Source organism: Dermacentor albipictus, chromosome 10, assembly GCF_038994185.2.
Source record: "Dermacentor albipictus isolate Rhodes 1998 colony chromosome 10, USDA_Dalb.pri_finalv2, whole genome shotgun sequence".
Classification (NCBI taxonomy): Eukaryota; Metazoa; Arthropoda; class Arachnida; order Ixodida; family Ixodidae; genus Dermacentor; species Dermacentor albipictus.
In genome coordinates this window covers 11,358,860-11,374,894 of record NC_091830.1, presented here as the reverse complement: position 1 = coordinate 11,374,894, position 16,035 = coordinate 11,358,860, and the positions used below count along the sequence as shown (strand labels likewise).

Sequence of the window (16,035 nt, the reverse complement as noted above, 5' to 3'; positions counted from 1 at the left end):
GCTGTTATAGCGCGAGTGAATCCGTAGGAAAGACCATGCATACAGCTACACATCGCCATGATGGCGGTGCGATGAAAGTACGAAATCGTCTGTTGTTTTCTTCTTTGCGTTTATTACATTTATTGTTTGTTTGACTACTCAGTGACGGCTTCGCTTGGCGTGCATATGTGGAATTTCTCCCGGCGCACTGTCACCGTAGTCAGTCCAGTCATTCTTTTCTTTTTTCACGTTACGCATTTTGCAAGGCTCCCGATTTCCGAGGCTTCGTCGGTTTTACTGAAAAAGTATATTAAGGTCATGAAAAAAACCGGCGTGCTTTTGGCTCTGAAAACGATGAAATTTGGAAATGTTTCGTGAACATCCGTCTGTTAGGATAGTTTCAAGCATGCTAAAATAAGTAACGTAGAAGTGGTAGCTTTAGTACGTCAGATGTTCTAGCAAATTTATTAGTGGGGCGATGTTTTTTTATACGTAATCTACAAGAAAACGTCTACGGGAATTTCCGAAGCGCAGTCCCACTTCGCCCAATTTCCTTTTCCATTGCCCTCTTCCTCAAGTCTCCGGCCATTATTTATACATTATTCAATGTATGCAGGTCACAAAGAGATTGTAAGGGCAACCCTTCGTGCTGTGAGAAAGAACTTCGAATGTTGCACGCATCTAGAGCGAGTATTTGGAATAGCCGTTTTGAATATTAGATGAAATATTTTTGGCCATTGTCGTTTTTGTTATTTTTGGGGTAGCGAAAGCACGCAGTACTTCAAAGACGTCGCGATAATCAGCGACGCTTCTTCCTCTCGGAGTTCGAACTAATGGGGAAATTGGAGCTTTAGTTTGTTGGGGGTAAGTTAAAACAACTATGAATATAAAGCGCCCATGTGTTTGGCTAATATTCACTCTGTCCCTTCTTTTGCGTGCTGGGGCGCTATAACGTAAAACTATTCCAAACTTTTCTATTCCAATTCTGCTATCAGCCATCCACGATTGGTCAAAAACTTTTTTCGACCACGCCCATTTCATCTGTCTGTCACGCGAGGTCACGAAAACCGCGATACCTCCCCATCTGATATGATGTGTACGCACTGATTATGCATTATTTGACAGAAAAAAGAAAAACCGTTATTTCTGATTCGACCCTTTTTCGCCATTAGCCCTCGGCTATTGGTAAAAAGTTTTTGGGCTGCACCCACTTCACCTGCCTGTCACTCGACGTCACAAAACCGCACAAACTCACCGCGTCAAAGTGACGTGTACGCGATAAAGATGCATTAATATGCCGAACAAAACTGAATTTTCTTCGGAATAGCCGCAGGCTACCCCGTTCCGAAAGGAATAAAAGATGGCTGCCACCGATCTCTGAGACGCCGGCTACTCGCACCTGCCGGAGAGCATGGGTGTATTTGCGTATAATAAAACTTCTTGCGTGGCTGCGTAACGTTTTCGAGCCCTTTCGGCACGTTAACCACCTCATTCTGTCAACTCTTCTTTGCTGAGGGTCAGTTTTAGCGTCATTCTTAAGATTCCGTTGCATGCCGCCGGGATTTTCGACCAGCCACCACAAGCTAAGTAAGGGGAAGCCGACCAATCGCAGACGCCGGCACCACCCTCTTCATCCGGTTATCGATTTTCAGTGCACTGGCTATGCCCCAGTGAATCCCTCTCCACTTGAGCGTTCTCCTCGCCTCTTGTCAGCCAATTAGATTAGACAAGCCGCTCAGTGTAGGCAATGTTATTCGTTATTCAAGCAAACAAAAGTGACCTCCTGTGAACAAGGAGAGAGTTTGATTGGTCTGTTCAGACAACCCTGCGGGTGACCGCCCGGTGCTTGCGTCAGTGGTTACGCAAATTTGACGTCAGGAGATTGGAATAGAAACATATTGGAAGTTTTACGTTATAGGGCCCCTGCTTTCACTAATTATAATTCATAAACAGATGGACCATCTTAAACACAATGTTATAGTTAACGTCTTACATGAAATTCTTACTTCCTTGCAATGAGTTTAGGAATATTTACGTTCACATTTCATTTCCATATTTACGAGAAATGTAAGGACTTATATTTAAGGCTCTAACATTTCTACGGAAATGACAAGAATCGGTAATTGAAAAATGAAGGTATATTGTTTCCAACTCCATAATTCAGTGTTAATAACGTACATCTTTATTATCTTGTTCTTTCGTGCTGCATCGTGTAAATTGGACAAATATCAGTATTTGTTTACAATAAATATACACATATGACGCTGTTTCTGCCAATTCTGCAAATGTCTGGACTCAGAAATTATTAGTGCACTTAAAAGTCATTTATAAGAGATCAGTTTTGCCTCTTTCGTGTGTTGTGATAGATGCAATTTACAGAATCGTAACATTTTGTCTTCTACAGCTACAAAGTTGTAAAGTTTATGGAAATTTGTGTGAGTTCAGGCTTGCGGATTTTTTCGCACAAATAATATTTCTTGATATTTCGGGCAAACAAATGTATTATGACTATCGGAATATTCTAAAATTTGTAATAATTACATACGCTACCGTCTCAGTGCAAGATATTGCAGGGGTGGGTACAGAAGTTGCTTACGTAGGTAATAAATCAAACATGACACACAGCATGGATTGGCATGCATACAAAACCCGAAATGCGTGAGTTTGCAAGCAAGAGATTGTTACATATACGAGTAAGTCATGAAAAAACGATATTGCGTCTAAAAATCGCGTATTGGAGGGTACATACATCGGAATTAAACAATACAGAAGCAGGTCTTAGATCTAATGGGACATATGACGATGAATTTTCTTCGGTAATTGTGAGGGATGTAATTGCCGAAGTGCGACGTCAACACCATTCCAAGGTCCGAACGCTGATGGGGAAATTTAAAATTTAAAATTGCTCAAGCGTGGTTGGAATAGAACATGGTTAAGCGCATGAGTGCTTCGAGTTGCACGGGCAGGGAACTTCCCAAATCGAACCGGTGCAATCCTGTCAATAGCCGAAACATGTCGTGCATAAGGCGTTTAGTGCATCAGGGCTCCTTCCTCACGCTTCGAAGATTATGTTTATCGGCATCTCTGAAATGGTGTGTCGACAACACCAATACTCTAAACGTCTTACTTATGTCAACTGCTGACCAGTTAATCCTTTCATCTTTTTTTGAATCCCAACGCGTGTGAAACGTAGACACTGGATTCGGGTCTCGCTCGATTCATTCCACTGCGATGTGCTGAGTTGTTTCCGGGCTTTTCTTGCAGCACACACGTCTCATTTTGGGGCGCATATTTGCTTCGCTGTGATTTTGTACACAGACAGCCAGCAACGCAAAACCCTCTGTATTCACATACCCATGGCTATGTGCTACTGTTTTGGGCCCACGGGTGCCACTGCTTATGCTACACTGCAGCATCACATAAGCAGTAGCACATATGTAGCTCATATGTAGCTCATAGTAGCTCATGTAAACGGCCCATATGTTTTAGACTGTGCGCTACCTTGGAGATTGGCCCACACATTGAGACTGCACAATATTCGGGAGAGGCCCCTGTTTTTGATGAGATAGCCATATAAATAGCCCGAAAGAAAATTGCCCTGACAATGACAAGAATGCTATTCGCCTTAACGGCATAAGAACAGAAAGTCTGCTGCCAACAATCAGAAAAATGTCATGCTTTCTTCCAAATGTAACAGAAAATTCATATCGGTTAAATGCCTGGCTGCCTAAAAATGTCTGCTTTGAACATGTATTTGTTTAGAGGGAGCAAAGAACTCTAAAGGTCATAGCAACATACTCAAGGTATTTTTCTAACGCGATTACTAGTCTTTGGGGAACTGGTTCGTACGTAGCCTCTTTCACACGAACTCGGGTAATTGGGTAGTCCATGGTTAGCCTAATGTTATAGATCATCGCGCTGCTGTAATGAGCGAAAAGACTTCTAAACCGATCGTCAGGCCAACTTGGGTCACTAAGGGTGACGCTGTATACCTGCTGCACTTCAATTGACCTCTTTCATGGGAACTTGCACGGGTAACTGGTTATGTGCCACTGAGTATAGTCCGTGCTTCAACTAACCTCTTTCATGTCAACTTCGGTCTCTGGGTGTGCGCCGCTCTTTAAAGACCGACTGTAAATAAATTTTATTTTGCCTTTATTTGTTATAAATGAATTGTGTATCCCACTGAACCAATCTTGCCAAAGTCGCAGGACAGGTAATTGTACAGTGTTCTTTTTAGCAGCCTTCAAACAGCGCCTAAGTAGACGACGAGTGCACCTGGTGGATGCTGCTCTGACAAAAGTTGCAGCGCCCCGCCTGCTACATTCTTCAGCCTACCACTGGCAGCCACGGAGGTCGTCCTATCTTGGAGATCATTCCAAAGAGCCGCGCGTTCTAGGTCCTGTGTCACTTCCGGTGAGTGGTACTTGCGGCGTTTTTCTTTTTTTTCAGTCTGGTGTCCAGAAAGTTTCTTTTCGCGAGCTGTTCCTGGCGCCTCTGCACCTATCTAAAACGCCCAGTTTTTCACGAAAGGTCTTCTGTATACACACTATATGAAACTATGCATTCTACGCTGTCCAATATGTTGTTGCATTCGGCCTATAGAGATAAAAAATGTTTAAAAACTCCTCCTGCGCTTGGCGCAATCGAGCACGTGTCATGTATGTTCGTACAAAATTGTTTCAAATGTTTCACCGGATATTTTTTTGCAGCTTACGGCCGGCCGTTATTCCCTGAATAAATTCGCCCACCTCAAACTTTACACATCAGCAAACCTTGTCGACATCCTTCATTTAGGACCTTCGACATACTGCATTATTTAGACGAAGCTTATTCTACTTCTGTCTGTAGATGATCAAGTCGTAGGGGCTAGCTACTTCGTGGTATGTGTTAAAGCTGAAGCATGCAACCACAGAGACATAAGATCTTTATGAACGCGAAAGCCTTACATGTCTCATCAACGCGAAAAGTGACCGTCGTGAATTTCAACAAAAACGATAGGAACACTGAGTCACAATGACGGCCCAATTCCACCAGGACGATAACATATACAAACTTCGGAGCATTGTATACATGGCACGTTTTGAAAAAAGTGTCTGAGTCCACACTCGCTAACGTATAACCACATGGACCCGCGGAAACGCAGTTACACATAAACTAATTGTCACGTTACATAAAATCATGTTCAATAAATACAGTGTACACAACATTTATGTACAATGATGATGTGACTCATAGTTTTGTAGCGATGATATTGAATGTGCACATACAAAGATGATCATGCATACGAGAGCACACCGAAATCATGGGCCCCTACAAACATGTATATTCAGTGAATACGTTTCATGGCCTGGTTACAATAATCAAGCAGGTCGAAAATTAAACCTACGAGTCCATCAGCCACTGACAGCAAACGGCATGACCAGTGTCGAAGGAACTCCTCTGACAGAAACAACAGTAGCTCAAACTAGAGCCTCTCGAGAAGTAGAAACAGAGCGCGGCGACGATCTCCCTCGGCAGCTGCATTGCACCGGTTGCCCAGTAGCGGGCCCCAGTAGCAATCAAAACTCGCGCAAAGCGCCCACGTGAGAAGCGACCAGATGTAATAAAGCAGTTAACTCCAAGGCCACGGAAACCAGCATGCACAGCCCTCCAAAATACCCTAGCAATGACGCATTGCAGCAGCACACACATGCTTGTTGGATTCTTGAAGGGGGCAATTGGGTCAGAGCGAAGATGGGGCTATGCCCCACCGCTCTAGTCTGTCACACGCTGGGAGCATTCGGAACCCTATAGACGCAACATGAAGTCGCCTTGGTGGCCATTCAGAAATGACGCCGTTATCGCACCCCACGACACATTATTGGAGCGTGTGCGGAGGAAGTAGTAGAAGTAGTAGAAGCAAATTAGGAAGCAGTAGAAGCACTAGAGGAAGCAGCAAAGCTGACATTGTTTGCACAACACGGTTTTCGAGAACGTCTACATCAGGACATATCAGTTGTACGCGGCGATAAAATACCACGGCCATAGAGCAGTGATGTCCGTCAACATGAATGGCCTGAACAGTCAGGTGACCTCAGCGGCACCGTGTCTTACCTATACGCAAACCCTCACACAATAATTTTGATGGTGTGCTGGTCACCGTCGTCATCGTCTTCTATGAGTGAGCAAGCAACGCTCTCGCAACAATTTTGGTGGTGCGCGGTTCACCGTACTCATTGTTTGATTAAGATGTAATTAATTCAGGCATTAGAACCCGCGACATTCGGTGGGAGTTGAACCCTCGAGCTTATGTGTGAGTGGAACCCGCGACTTTTGGCGTAAAGGCGAAGTTAAGGCACAGATAATTAATACATATTTATTTAAGGCTCTCGAACCCACCACCTCTGGTGGTAGGCGAGCCCGCGACCTTTGGTGTTAATTAGGGCGAAGTTAATTCAGGCACAGGTAATCGAGGTAACATCAATTAAGGCGCTTGAACGTGCGACCTCTCGTCGTAAAAACAACTAGTAAGAAATAACAAAGCATTAGAATGAGAATGTCTTGTTTTTGATGAGAATTTTTGTTCTTTGACTTCCATACCCACTGACATGTTTAACTGATGCTTTTACATTGTCATGTTCTGATGCTACGGTTTTTGCAATCACCTATATATATGTTCTTCGTTTCAATAAAATTTTAGTTGAGAGTTAGCGCTCGTCCTGTCTGCTCCTTTCTGTGTCCGTGTTTCACTTCGCGCTAGAAGTCAATATCATGTTAATGTCAAGTCATTTAATGAATGTCTCTTGAGCGTGTAGACTTTCGCCTTCGCGCTCTTTGGCGTATGAAATAAACTGTTCATTTTTGGAAGTCAGCTTTACGCCTTGTCTGCTTCTTTACGTGCATGTATTTGTACATTGCAGCTTTATTATTGCGATAACAATAATATGGACACTCAGGCGCATTTTCGACGTCATCGCTGCCGTGCGCGTCGCCGTAATGTTCCATATAAAGGCGAAGTGCGATAACATTGTCGCCGTGCGCCGTATGATTTATGTGCGAGTGAAAGCGTGCAAGAGTGAGCCGACGGTGGTGGCTGAAACTCGCGCGCGCATGGGAGGAAAGTGGGTATGTAGCGCGCCGTGTTCCATCGCGCGTAAGGTACTGCAGGGTGGGAAGGAAGGGGGAGCACTCTACTCCGGGGGCGGCTGCATATGGCGCGGCAACGTGCGGCCATGCGAGCCATATGTTCAAAGCAATCTGTGGTGGGAACATAGTACGCCGAGTGCAGATAACTTCCAGTGTGCAGTGTTCTCGCAGCTTAGCTCGCGATTAAGCGAAAAGCAGCACGAAGGTCAGTTAGATCGCTGCTGCTGTCGCGCTTCCTCACTCCAGTATTTTGACAGCTAGTGTGCACGGTAATCGAGTGAGATGCGTTCATATTTGCTAGTGCGTGCATGACACCATGCTTGTCAGTTTATATAGTTAGTAAGTGAATGTTTACAAGCTTATACGGCCGATCCTTACTTCGTATAGCTGTCTACTAATTTGCTATCGTAAACAATGCTTCGCCTTTCTGGCGAAACTGCAACTTTTTTTATGCAACTCGTCTGTGAGCTCATTCACAGGAGTCGACGATTTTTAAGTGATCAAGTTTTCGTACTTTCGGCCAACCCGCACGCCTGGCTCACATACAAGCACTGCTGGCGAAAAGTATGTTAACAAGAAGCCTATTCCTACCTGCTACTTGGTTCATTTTGGTTATGGCACAAAAGGCGTTGCCCTGTACTGTCACTTTCTTCAGATCCTTTCGAGTCTTTTACACCCTAACCAAGAAGCCCTGTCTGTTTCTTTCTTTGTTCATTTGAACAAATACTACGTTCTGTTCATTCAGTCATGTGAAAGGGAACCCATTCGGAAATCAGATGTAGCTCACAGAAGAAGACTCACGCAGGCATGTCTGCCGACAATCTGCCTTGGTCTTAAAGTTTGCCCCAAGTCGGTGGCACCTGTGGATCAATACGCACTCACTGCTGCCACTCCAGCTGCTGTAGTGGTACACAGGTCTCGAGGGATCACAAACATCGGGGTCATCCGAGGGAGGCGTTACGCAACGCACACCTGAAGTACAAAGTACAAATAACGTACAAAGTCAGTACAACGAGCTTTGTTTTCCTTTTATTTCGAAAAACATGCTTCAAGGTATAGTAAAAAAAGAAAACTTATGCAAATGCAGGGCGCATTTCTTACGATTGCCCATTTCAGGTAGTTATTATCGTTGATGTGCACCGGATCGTCCACTCTTTTGTTGGTGGTCGCCTTGACATTTACCATGGCGCGCGGATGAATGCTTCTCATGCCAATGCGAGGTTACCTTTACCAGCTTACAATGCAGTCTCTCGCCTCTAAACTTTTATCGTTATCGGTCTGGTCTCTCGACTTCCAGACTTTGCTCCAGACTTCCGATTACTCTGGAACCTTTGATGACTCGTGTATAAAAGCCGACGTGCTCAATTGACCGGCAGATATGATTTCGACAGTCGCCTACTGTGTTAGTCGCTATCGTTGTACTTTAAGTGTAGCCTGTTTTTATATGCACGGGTTCGCCCAATGATAGTTTGGTCATTCACAGTATTGCTACTGTGTTTTTTACCGTTACTACTACGTGAGAATATCGCGCAGAAACTATAACAATGTCTCCAAGAACTTGTCTGTCGCGAACAGGATTTCAGGTAAATCGCCTTTTACGACAGTTTTATGCGAAGCATATTACTAGAGCTCAACCCAGCTCCTCAGGCGCGGCGGTGTCGCCTTCAATACCACGTGACACCGTGACGTCACGACAGAGGAGAAACGGGGATCCAACTCGCGCCGTCGCTCGCGGCGGCGCGAGCTGCTTATAAGCAGCTGCGCTTGCCTCTGCTAGACACTCACGAGGTGAGATGCCTCCTGGAGACAGAGCTGCTCGTTGGAATGAGAAGCGAAGGTTGCGGCGTGCTACAGAGACTGTTTCTAGGTGGCTTTGGCTCAACTCTTGCCAGATGGGCTGGGTGGGAATCGAACCAGGGTCTCCGGAGTGTGAGACGGAGACGCTACCACTGAGCCACGAGTACGATGCTTCAAAGCGGTACAAAAGCGCCTCTAGTGAATGCGGTGTTGCCTTAGAAACGAGCTGTTTCTAAGGCTCAGCAGGCGTGCGTCGCTTGCTCAGGCGCACATTTCGTTGCCGCGCCGAACGCTGCGTTGCTCGACGCTCACCGCGTCCAATGCGGGGCGCGTAGTCGCTGCGCCGTAGCCCATTGTCTTACACCCCTTGAAGGGTCGATGGGAACGCTGTCGCGTTCCACTCTTGAAGGCGAAGCAGAGTAACGCATGAGTTGTTTCTTCGTCTAGCCGAACCAAATATAGCCAAGCAACAGCAGTTCACCAGGCTAAACAGTGGTTCAACAACTAAAATAAAGGCTAGTATGCTTCGCATCCTGGGCTTAACCTTAGCTAAGCCACAGCCATTTTTTTTCTCCCTTTCTTTCAACCATGGCAATAAATAATTTGAGGACACTTAGCACTTCTTATGAGTTGTGAATGCGAAAGCATTGATGTCCAATTGGACGCCGCTGAGCGGTCGTTCTAGAGATGAGCTCTTCGCGGGCAAGAGGGCGCGTTGAGACGCTTGGCGGGTTTCGAGTTGGACAAGGAACGCGCGAATAACGCAGGCTACCAGAGTGAGAGCGAAGGTGAATTAGAGGAGTAGCAGAAAGGATCCTGGCTGACTTCGCGTTTCCCATCTTGTATCCTATTCTCATCACAGACTACGCAGCTGCTGAAGGTATGTACATCTAGGCAAACGACTCGCTTTTCCCCAAGCAAATGTACTATAATATGTGGTGAGTTCGATAAACTTTTTTTATTTGGGCCATGAATTTTTCTACTGTCGAAAGTCACAAAGTCACAAAATTAAAGAAGTAAGGTTATTTCACTTTCGATACGAACTATGTAACCACGGAAGCTGAGGCTCGCGCACACTCCACGATAAATAGGAGTATAATAAGCAAGAGGTACCTGGTATTTTTCTCTTTCTATTTTTTATGCGAAGCATATTACTAGAGCTCAACCCAGCTCCTCAGGCGCGGCGGTGTCGCCTTCAATACTACGTGACACCGTGACGTCACGACAGAGGAGAAACGGGGCTCCAACTCGCGCCGTCGCTCGCGGCGTCGCGGCGGTATATAAGCAGCTGCGCTTGTCTCTGCTAGACACTCACGAGGTGAGATGCCTCCTGGAGACAGAGCTGCTCGTTGGAATGAGAAGCGAAGGTTGCGGCGTGCTACAGAGACTGTTTCTAGGTGGCTTTGCTACGGCGCAGCGACTACGCGCCCCGCATCGGACGCGGTGAGCGTCGAGCAACGCAGCGTTCGGCGCGACAACGAAATGTGCGCCTGAGCAAGCGCCGCACGCCTGAGCCGACGCCGACGACACCGGCTTTTCTGCGACACGAGCTCCTTAACGCTGTCGCGTTAAAATAAAGGCTAGTATGCTTCGCATCCTGGGCTTAACCTTAGCTAAGCCACAGTCATTTTTTAATTGACTTTACCCATTACTTCACACATGGAAGCCAGCAGTTTTATGAATGGCCTAACCTCCCTGTCTTCATTTCTCTCTCTTATTCCTCCTTCCTATGTGTAACCCTGGAACCCACGTTAGGACCACAAGCCCCGGTGGCATTGGCAGTATTGCCTCTTCTGCCCGTGCGTGCCTGTGACAAACCTACATAAATGCAACTGAAAGATTGTTATTGGTAGTAGCAACTGGTTGCCTGATGGCCAAAGTCTATGAGACTAGCACTGTTACAGCGCTGTTACCTCATGCTTAGCAGCGCAACACCATAGCCGCTAAGCCACCGCGGCAGGTAGAGGGTAAAGTTTCTCTGGCCCATAAGTGCGTTTGGGAATCAAGATGTATGGAAGCGTTCTGATAGGTTTGTGTGTTGGTAAATGTGAATGAGCGTTTAGATAGACCCCACGACCCGAGTTTCCATGAGCACAGAGCTTTTCTTTACAATATCACTTTTAAGGAGAACTGGCGTTACGGTGCTGTTGTATGCAAGGGAATGGCATGTGGTGGCTTCGGAGAAGCATCATCCTTGGACAGCCAGGGCACTTTGCAGCGATGAAGACGAAGACCGAACGCTAAACCTTTAATAGACCAAATAAAGTTCTCTCTCTCCCTTTCTCGAAGGCGCGCCTGCCTAACAGCATTCCGTCTGTCACAATAATGCGTATTGTACTAAAGCCACAAGTAAAAAAGCAGTTTTTGTTTTTTTTACTGCACACAAGCATACCGGACTTTGCTTTGCCTCCCTAACAGCATTCCGTCTGTCACAATAATGCGTATTGTACTAAAGCCACAAGTAAAAAAGCAATTTTTGTTTTTTTTTACTACACACAAGCATACCGGACTTTGCTTTGCATGTTGAATTAAATTAATCCTAAAAAGTATCAGACGGCCGTTAAAGTTGGAGGACCGATGACAAAGTCGGCGCTCGCCTTTCGAAATTTTGTCGTTTGTTGTTGCTTTTCATCCCTTGATTGTGCATTGTAATTGAGTATAGCTTAATTAAAAGATATAATAAGTGCGATTTATAGCCATTTACAAATATATTATTTTACGAAAGCTTTCTCTGTGTAGCCATATCCACGTTTTAGTCCAAGCCTCGCACAACCATATAACATCGTTCTCATGACAGCCCAGCGCCCGTTAGGAAACTCGCATAGTGAGAGAGGAATAATTTTACGCAGAACAGCACGCGAACAAAGCGATCATAGGTATCTCCTCCGCTACGCAGTGGGTGGTCCTCTCAGTCCAGATCGTCCAGCGACCTTAGCTGCCCTTCTCGCTCGATCGACTAGTAAATGGTGGGCCTAGATTTCCCTGTAAATAATATTGTGAGAAACTGTATGTCCACAAGCAAACGAAAGCTGAAAGGGCCAGTATTGTTCGGACGTTCCTCGTCTCTGTCGTGTCATAGTGCTGAGGCTTCCGCTAGTTAGCACAGTTTTAAGACGCGTGCAATAGCGTGAAATCATTTGAGACCACTGTGTATATAAACTTATACGTTTCGACGCACTTTCGCGTTTATGTATGCCAGTATATAAATTGCTTCAATGCACATACTGCAGCGAACGCATAAGAGCATACGCTAACTGAAGCCACTCTATCCAATCCAGTGACAAAACGATCCGTATGCTGTGTTATTCCAAGTTAGGTCTTCATGTCACCGCTGTAGAGAACTAACGTGAGGAAGATCGAGATAACTCACGAACTTCGCTCTCGAGATGAGATAAAGGGTAGCAAAAGTCTACAGCACCACTCACATCCTGTGAAGTATTGGCCAGAAATAGATAGCCACTTGGCTTTAGGCGACCAAGCTTGGCGCCGCCATGTCTGACGTGACGTAGTTTTTCATGGAACAGAAGTCTGTGGGTAACCTCTAGAAAAACCGCTGAATCCAGTAGCAAGAAGAAACTGAAACATCTGGTTTCGAACTGCGTACCTCAGTATTAGAAATTGTCAATTTTGTGAACTGCACCTGTCGAGACATCTATAGTACATTTAATGTAGACATAAATCATGAATTGTACATCTCTTTTAAATATACGACTAATTATTAGTAGGACTTTTGCTAGCCGTTCGTATACATTACAACAATTTCACACACGCTATGAACTCGTATGTCAAAGTTGTACGCTTGAGAGGGTCTAACAGATGCAGTTTAGAGAACGGCAGTGTAGGTTTTCATTGCATAGTTCGATAAACTTCGTGCTTGAATTTAGTTCCTTTAGACGCTGATTTTTCCACTTCTTTTAAAAGTATATGGCCCTATAGAAATTTATAGCTTCCAGTAGTTCATGGAATTCAACTTCCTCGCTCAAATTCAACAAATTTTATTCAAATGAGGTGAAGGTTTGCGTAATGAGAGCTATGTTTGGCATGTTTTTAAATAAAGAAATATGAGACAGCGTCTTTAGTTGATTCGGGGATTTTGCATCTCGTGTTTCTGTTTCAGTTATGCACGGAAGGAATCGGAAAGAAAGAAGAGGGTAATTTTTTTTTTCAGGTTCTTGCACTTCATATTGTTCGAAGTGCTACAAAAGACCCACCACGAGCCCACAGCGACCGGAAGTCTCGTTCGCACAGTGCCTTTAATACATTTAAGAGAGGTTTGTGCATTGAAGCACAGTTGGACACATAGTCTTTACGCACCTCTGCAGACGACATTACACTCGTGAAGTGTCTGAAATCTGTTTCCATTTCCTCCGCAGCCTTGATAATAAAACAAAATACATTCCATGAACTTTTTATCGAAATAATACATCAGTCCGCCTGGACGTCCACACTTTTCTCCCGGATTGACGAGAAGCTTGCAATCTCTTTCTGTAAGACAACGACAAACACTCAGACGTGAGGCATCAACTGTAACTCTATAACTTCTGGCGAAATTATAAATGGGCAGCGGCACTGTGGACAATATCACCGCAATGACATGATGCATGACAAGTTGCATGAAAACTTGACAGAAACAACATAATTGTCTGCAACAAAGCCGTATACCGAGAAAACGTTTTTGACTTCTCCATATTTGCGAGAAATGAAGGGCGAAGTCGTCTCAAGGATAAGAAACAACAGTGGCAAGAGTCAGAGCACTACAAACAATTTACTATAATACTCTGTCCACTTATCAGTGTCGATTTCATGAACACAGGGGGAGGATGCATGTGCGGTGACGCCATGATACACTGGCTCACTACATTTCGGCGACCACTGCGTTTCCCGGACGCAATCGCAGTCAGGAGAAACGGCCGCAACACTACAAGCAGCCTCATCGTACGTAAACTCACTGCTATACTAAACGCACAAATTTTGCTCTTTCTTAAGACATAATGATAATTTAGCTGCCGGTAGAATTGGCATTATGAGACCAACGTTCGTGTCAAATCCAAAAGCTTCAGTTTCCCAGCCTTCATAATTGCATATTGTGGGCTGTTTCTGTGCAATAAGCATGTGGTATAGCTTCTACAGCTGAAATGTCAGCTATTCATGTGTCAGTACTATTCTGAAAGCACATAAAGACAAAAATAATTTGAGTTCTATCGCTAAATTTTCATCCGACAATACGAAAGAAAAACAGGCCTCTTACCATGGCTTGATAAGCCAGAAAAGAGGCAATATCGTTACAAGTTCTCTCAGCATCTCGCTGCGACACCGTAAATTTGGAAGACGTCTGCTCGAGCCTCGGTAGTTTTTTTATATGTAGAGATCGACAGTATTGCAATGTGAGAGAGCCAAAACACTAAATTGGGCAAGTTGTGACAATATTTAGTGAGCTACCAACGGCCCAAATGCGAAAATATACGTAAAAATCTCGGACGCCCCCCCCCTCCCCCCGAGCGCACCGGCGCTGCAGTTTTCGTGCATTTTTTTCAATGAAAATTTGAACTAAGTTTTTGTTTATAATAGTCAACATATTAACGCAACACTAGCTAAGCTTGAGTTTAAAAACAATGCCTTATTACGAAAAGTAATAGCACTAAACATACAAGGACAGTTTCTCTTCTAGTACAATGCCTTCTTAGCCTAAACTCATCAGTCTTTTTAGCGCCCCTTTAATGCATCGCAAAAGTATCCATTGGAGTCAATTTAGCCAGTCGAATTAATGTCAGTAAGGAAATCTGCATAGCCCATGTCTTCGAAATGAGGGTCTGGGTCTTCATACCACTCCACAAAACACGTTTTCCACATGGCTGTACTCGATTCGTCCAAACCTTCCGCAATTTCAGTATTCGTCTTGCTTACCTTGCTTACCTTGATTTAGCTTTCAGTGTGACACATTCAGCAGTTTACTCAGCTGTATTCGGTGCAAGTAACAGTGTTACGATCATGCTTTTGTCCATTGGCCAGAATGGAGCGTTGAAGCGACACTTTGTTGTGTCGTTCTTGAAGCATGTATGGGTGTCGTTATAAGTCTGGAAACGAAGTTTTGGTACGAGACCGAGATCCCCAGAGACGAGCTTTTCTGCCGTATAGATAGTTTGCGGCATATGATGACCGAGAGGTTCGTCAGGCGAACCGTTTAGCCACCGCTGAATGTGGGCATGCTCACTGCCTCGGTGCTCAAACTTGTTACGCTTGAAGTACTCCAATCCGTAATATGGGCCAGACGGAGACATTTGCTTGTTCATGAGTATGGACATGATTACTCTGACTTTATGGACAGAGTAATGTAATCGGTAAGTACAGTGCACATGTGAACGGATCGTCACTGACCAATGCTTCTCTTGCTGGAGCAGTCAGATTCTCCACTGGAAGGATCACTTAGTATGGGTGCATTTTAAGACGTTGGAGAAGCTCCAAGAGCCCCGCCCACTTTACCTCCGACGTGGAGAGGAAGAGGAGGACAGAAGCCTTACCAAACTGACGGATCATGGCAAAGACCTCCTGCTTCCTAGCGATCAGGTAGGTAACGATGTTCGATATGCTCTCCACATACGTCATCTCATGAAACACGGCAGTCTCCACAAACTGCTTGTCTTCAAGCGGATCTTTGGCGAGGTTTTGTGTCATTTGTTTATTCCGAAACGTTGTAGCCGATGACGACGAGAGTATAACATGTCACCTTCATCGCCATGTAAAGAAAGGGGCAAGGAGAAGCGCTTCCAGGATCCAGCCGCCAGCATTCGCTAGACGCCATTGTCAATGGTGTTGGTTGTGCCTCGGGGTTGATCAGCCTGGCTTGGCCAAGATATATCAGCGGAAATAACAACTCCTTGGCGTGTTCATCGAACACAATGTTCATCGGCTTTCTGCACTCACCTGGTGCAATATGCAAAGTCTCGTTGTCGTCAATTATGAGGGTCTGTTGACCCAAAGTCACCACCGTAGCCACTTTGACGGAATCATCCGAATCATCAAAATCCCCCATGGACTCGACCTTCTCCTCTGAAAGTCGAACTTCATTGTCACAAATGTTGGGCAAAGCTTTCATGTAAACTTTAATGCTGTAGAAGTGGTACAACTCGGTTT

General features: G+C 45.0%; 1 protein-coding gene across 1 annotated transcript in view; it reads right to left on the bottom strand.

Moving 5' to 3' along the window:
- LOC135917883 (uncharacterized) overlaps positions 1 to 8,236 on the bottom strand; it is a 48,683-nt gene extending 40,447 nt beyond the window's left edge. Inside the window, exons 1-2 of the mRNA XM_070527852.1 lie at positions 8,209 to 8,236; positions 7,909 to 8,079 (exon numbers count right to left, since the gene is read on the bottom strand). Coding sequence (XP_070383953.1) covers positions 7,909 to 8,079; positions 8,209 to 8,218 — 181 coding nt within the window. The 5' untranslated portion in view covers positions 8,219 to 8,236. The remainder of the gene's footprint in view (positions 1 to 7,908; positions 8,080 to 8,208) is intronic.
- Positions 8,237 to 16,035: the final 7,799 nt, after the last annotated feature.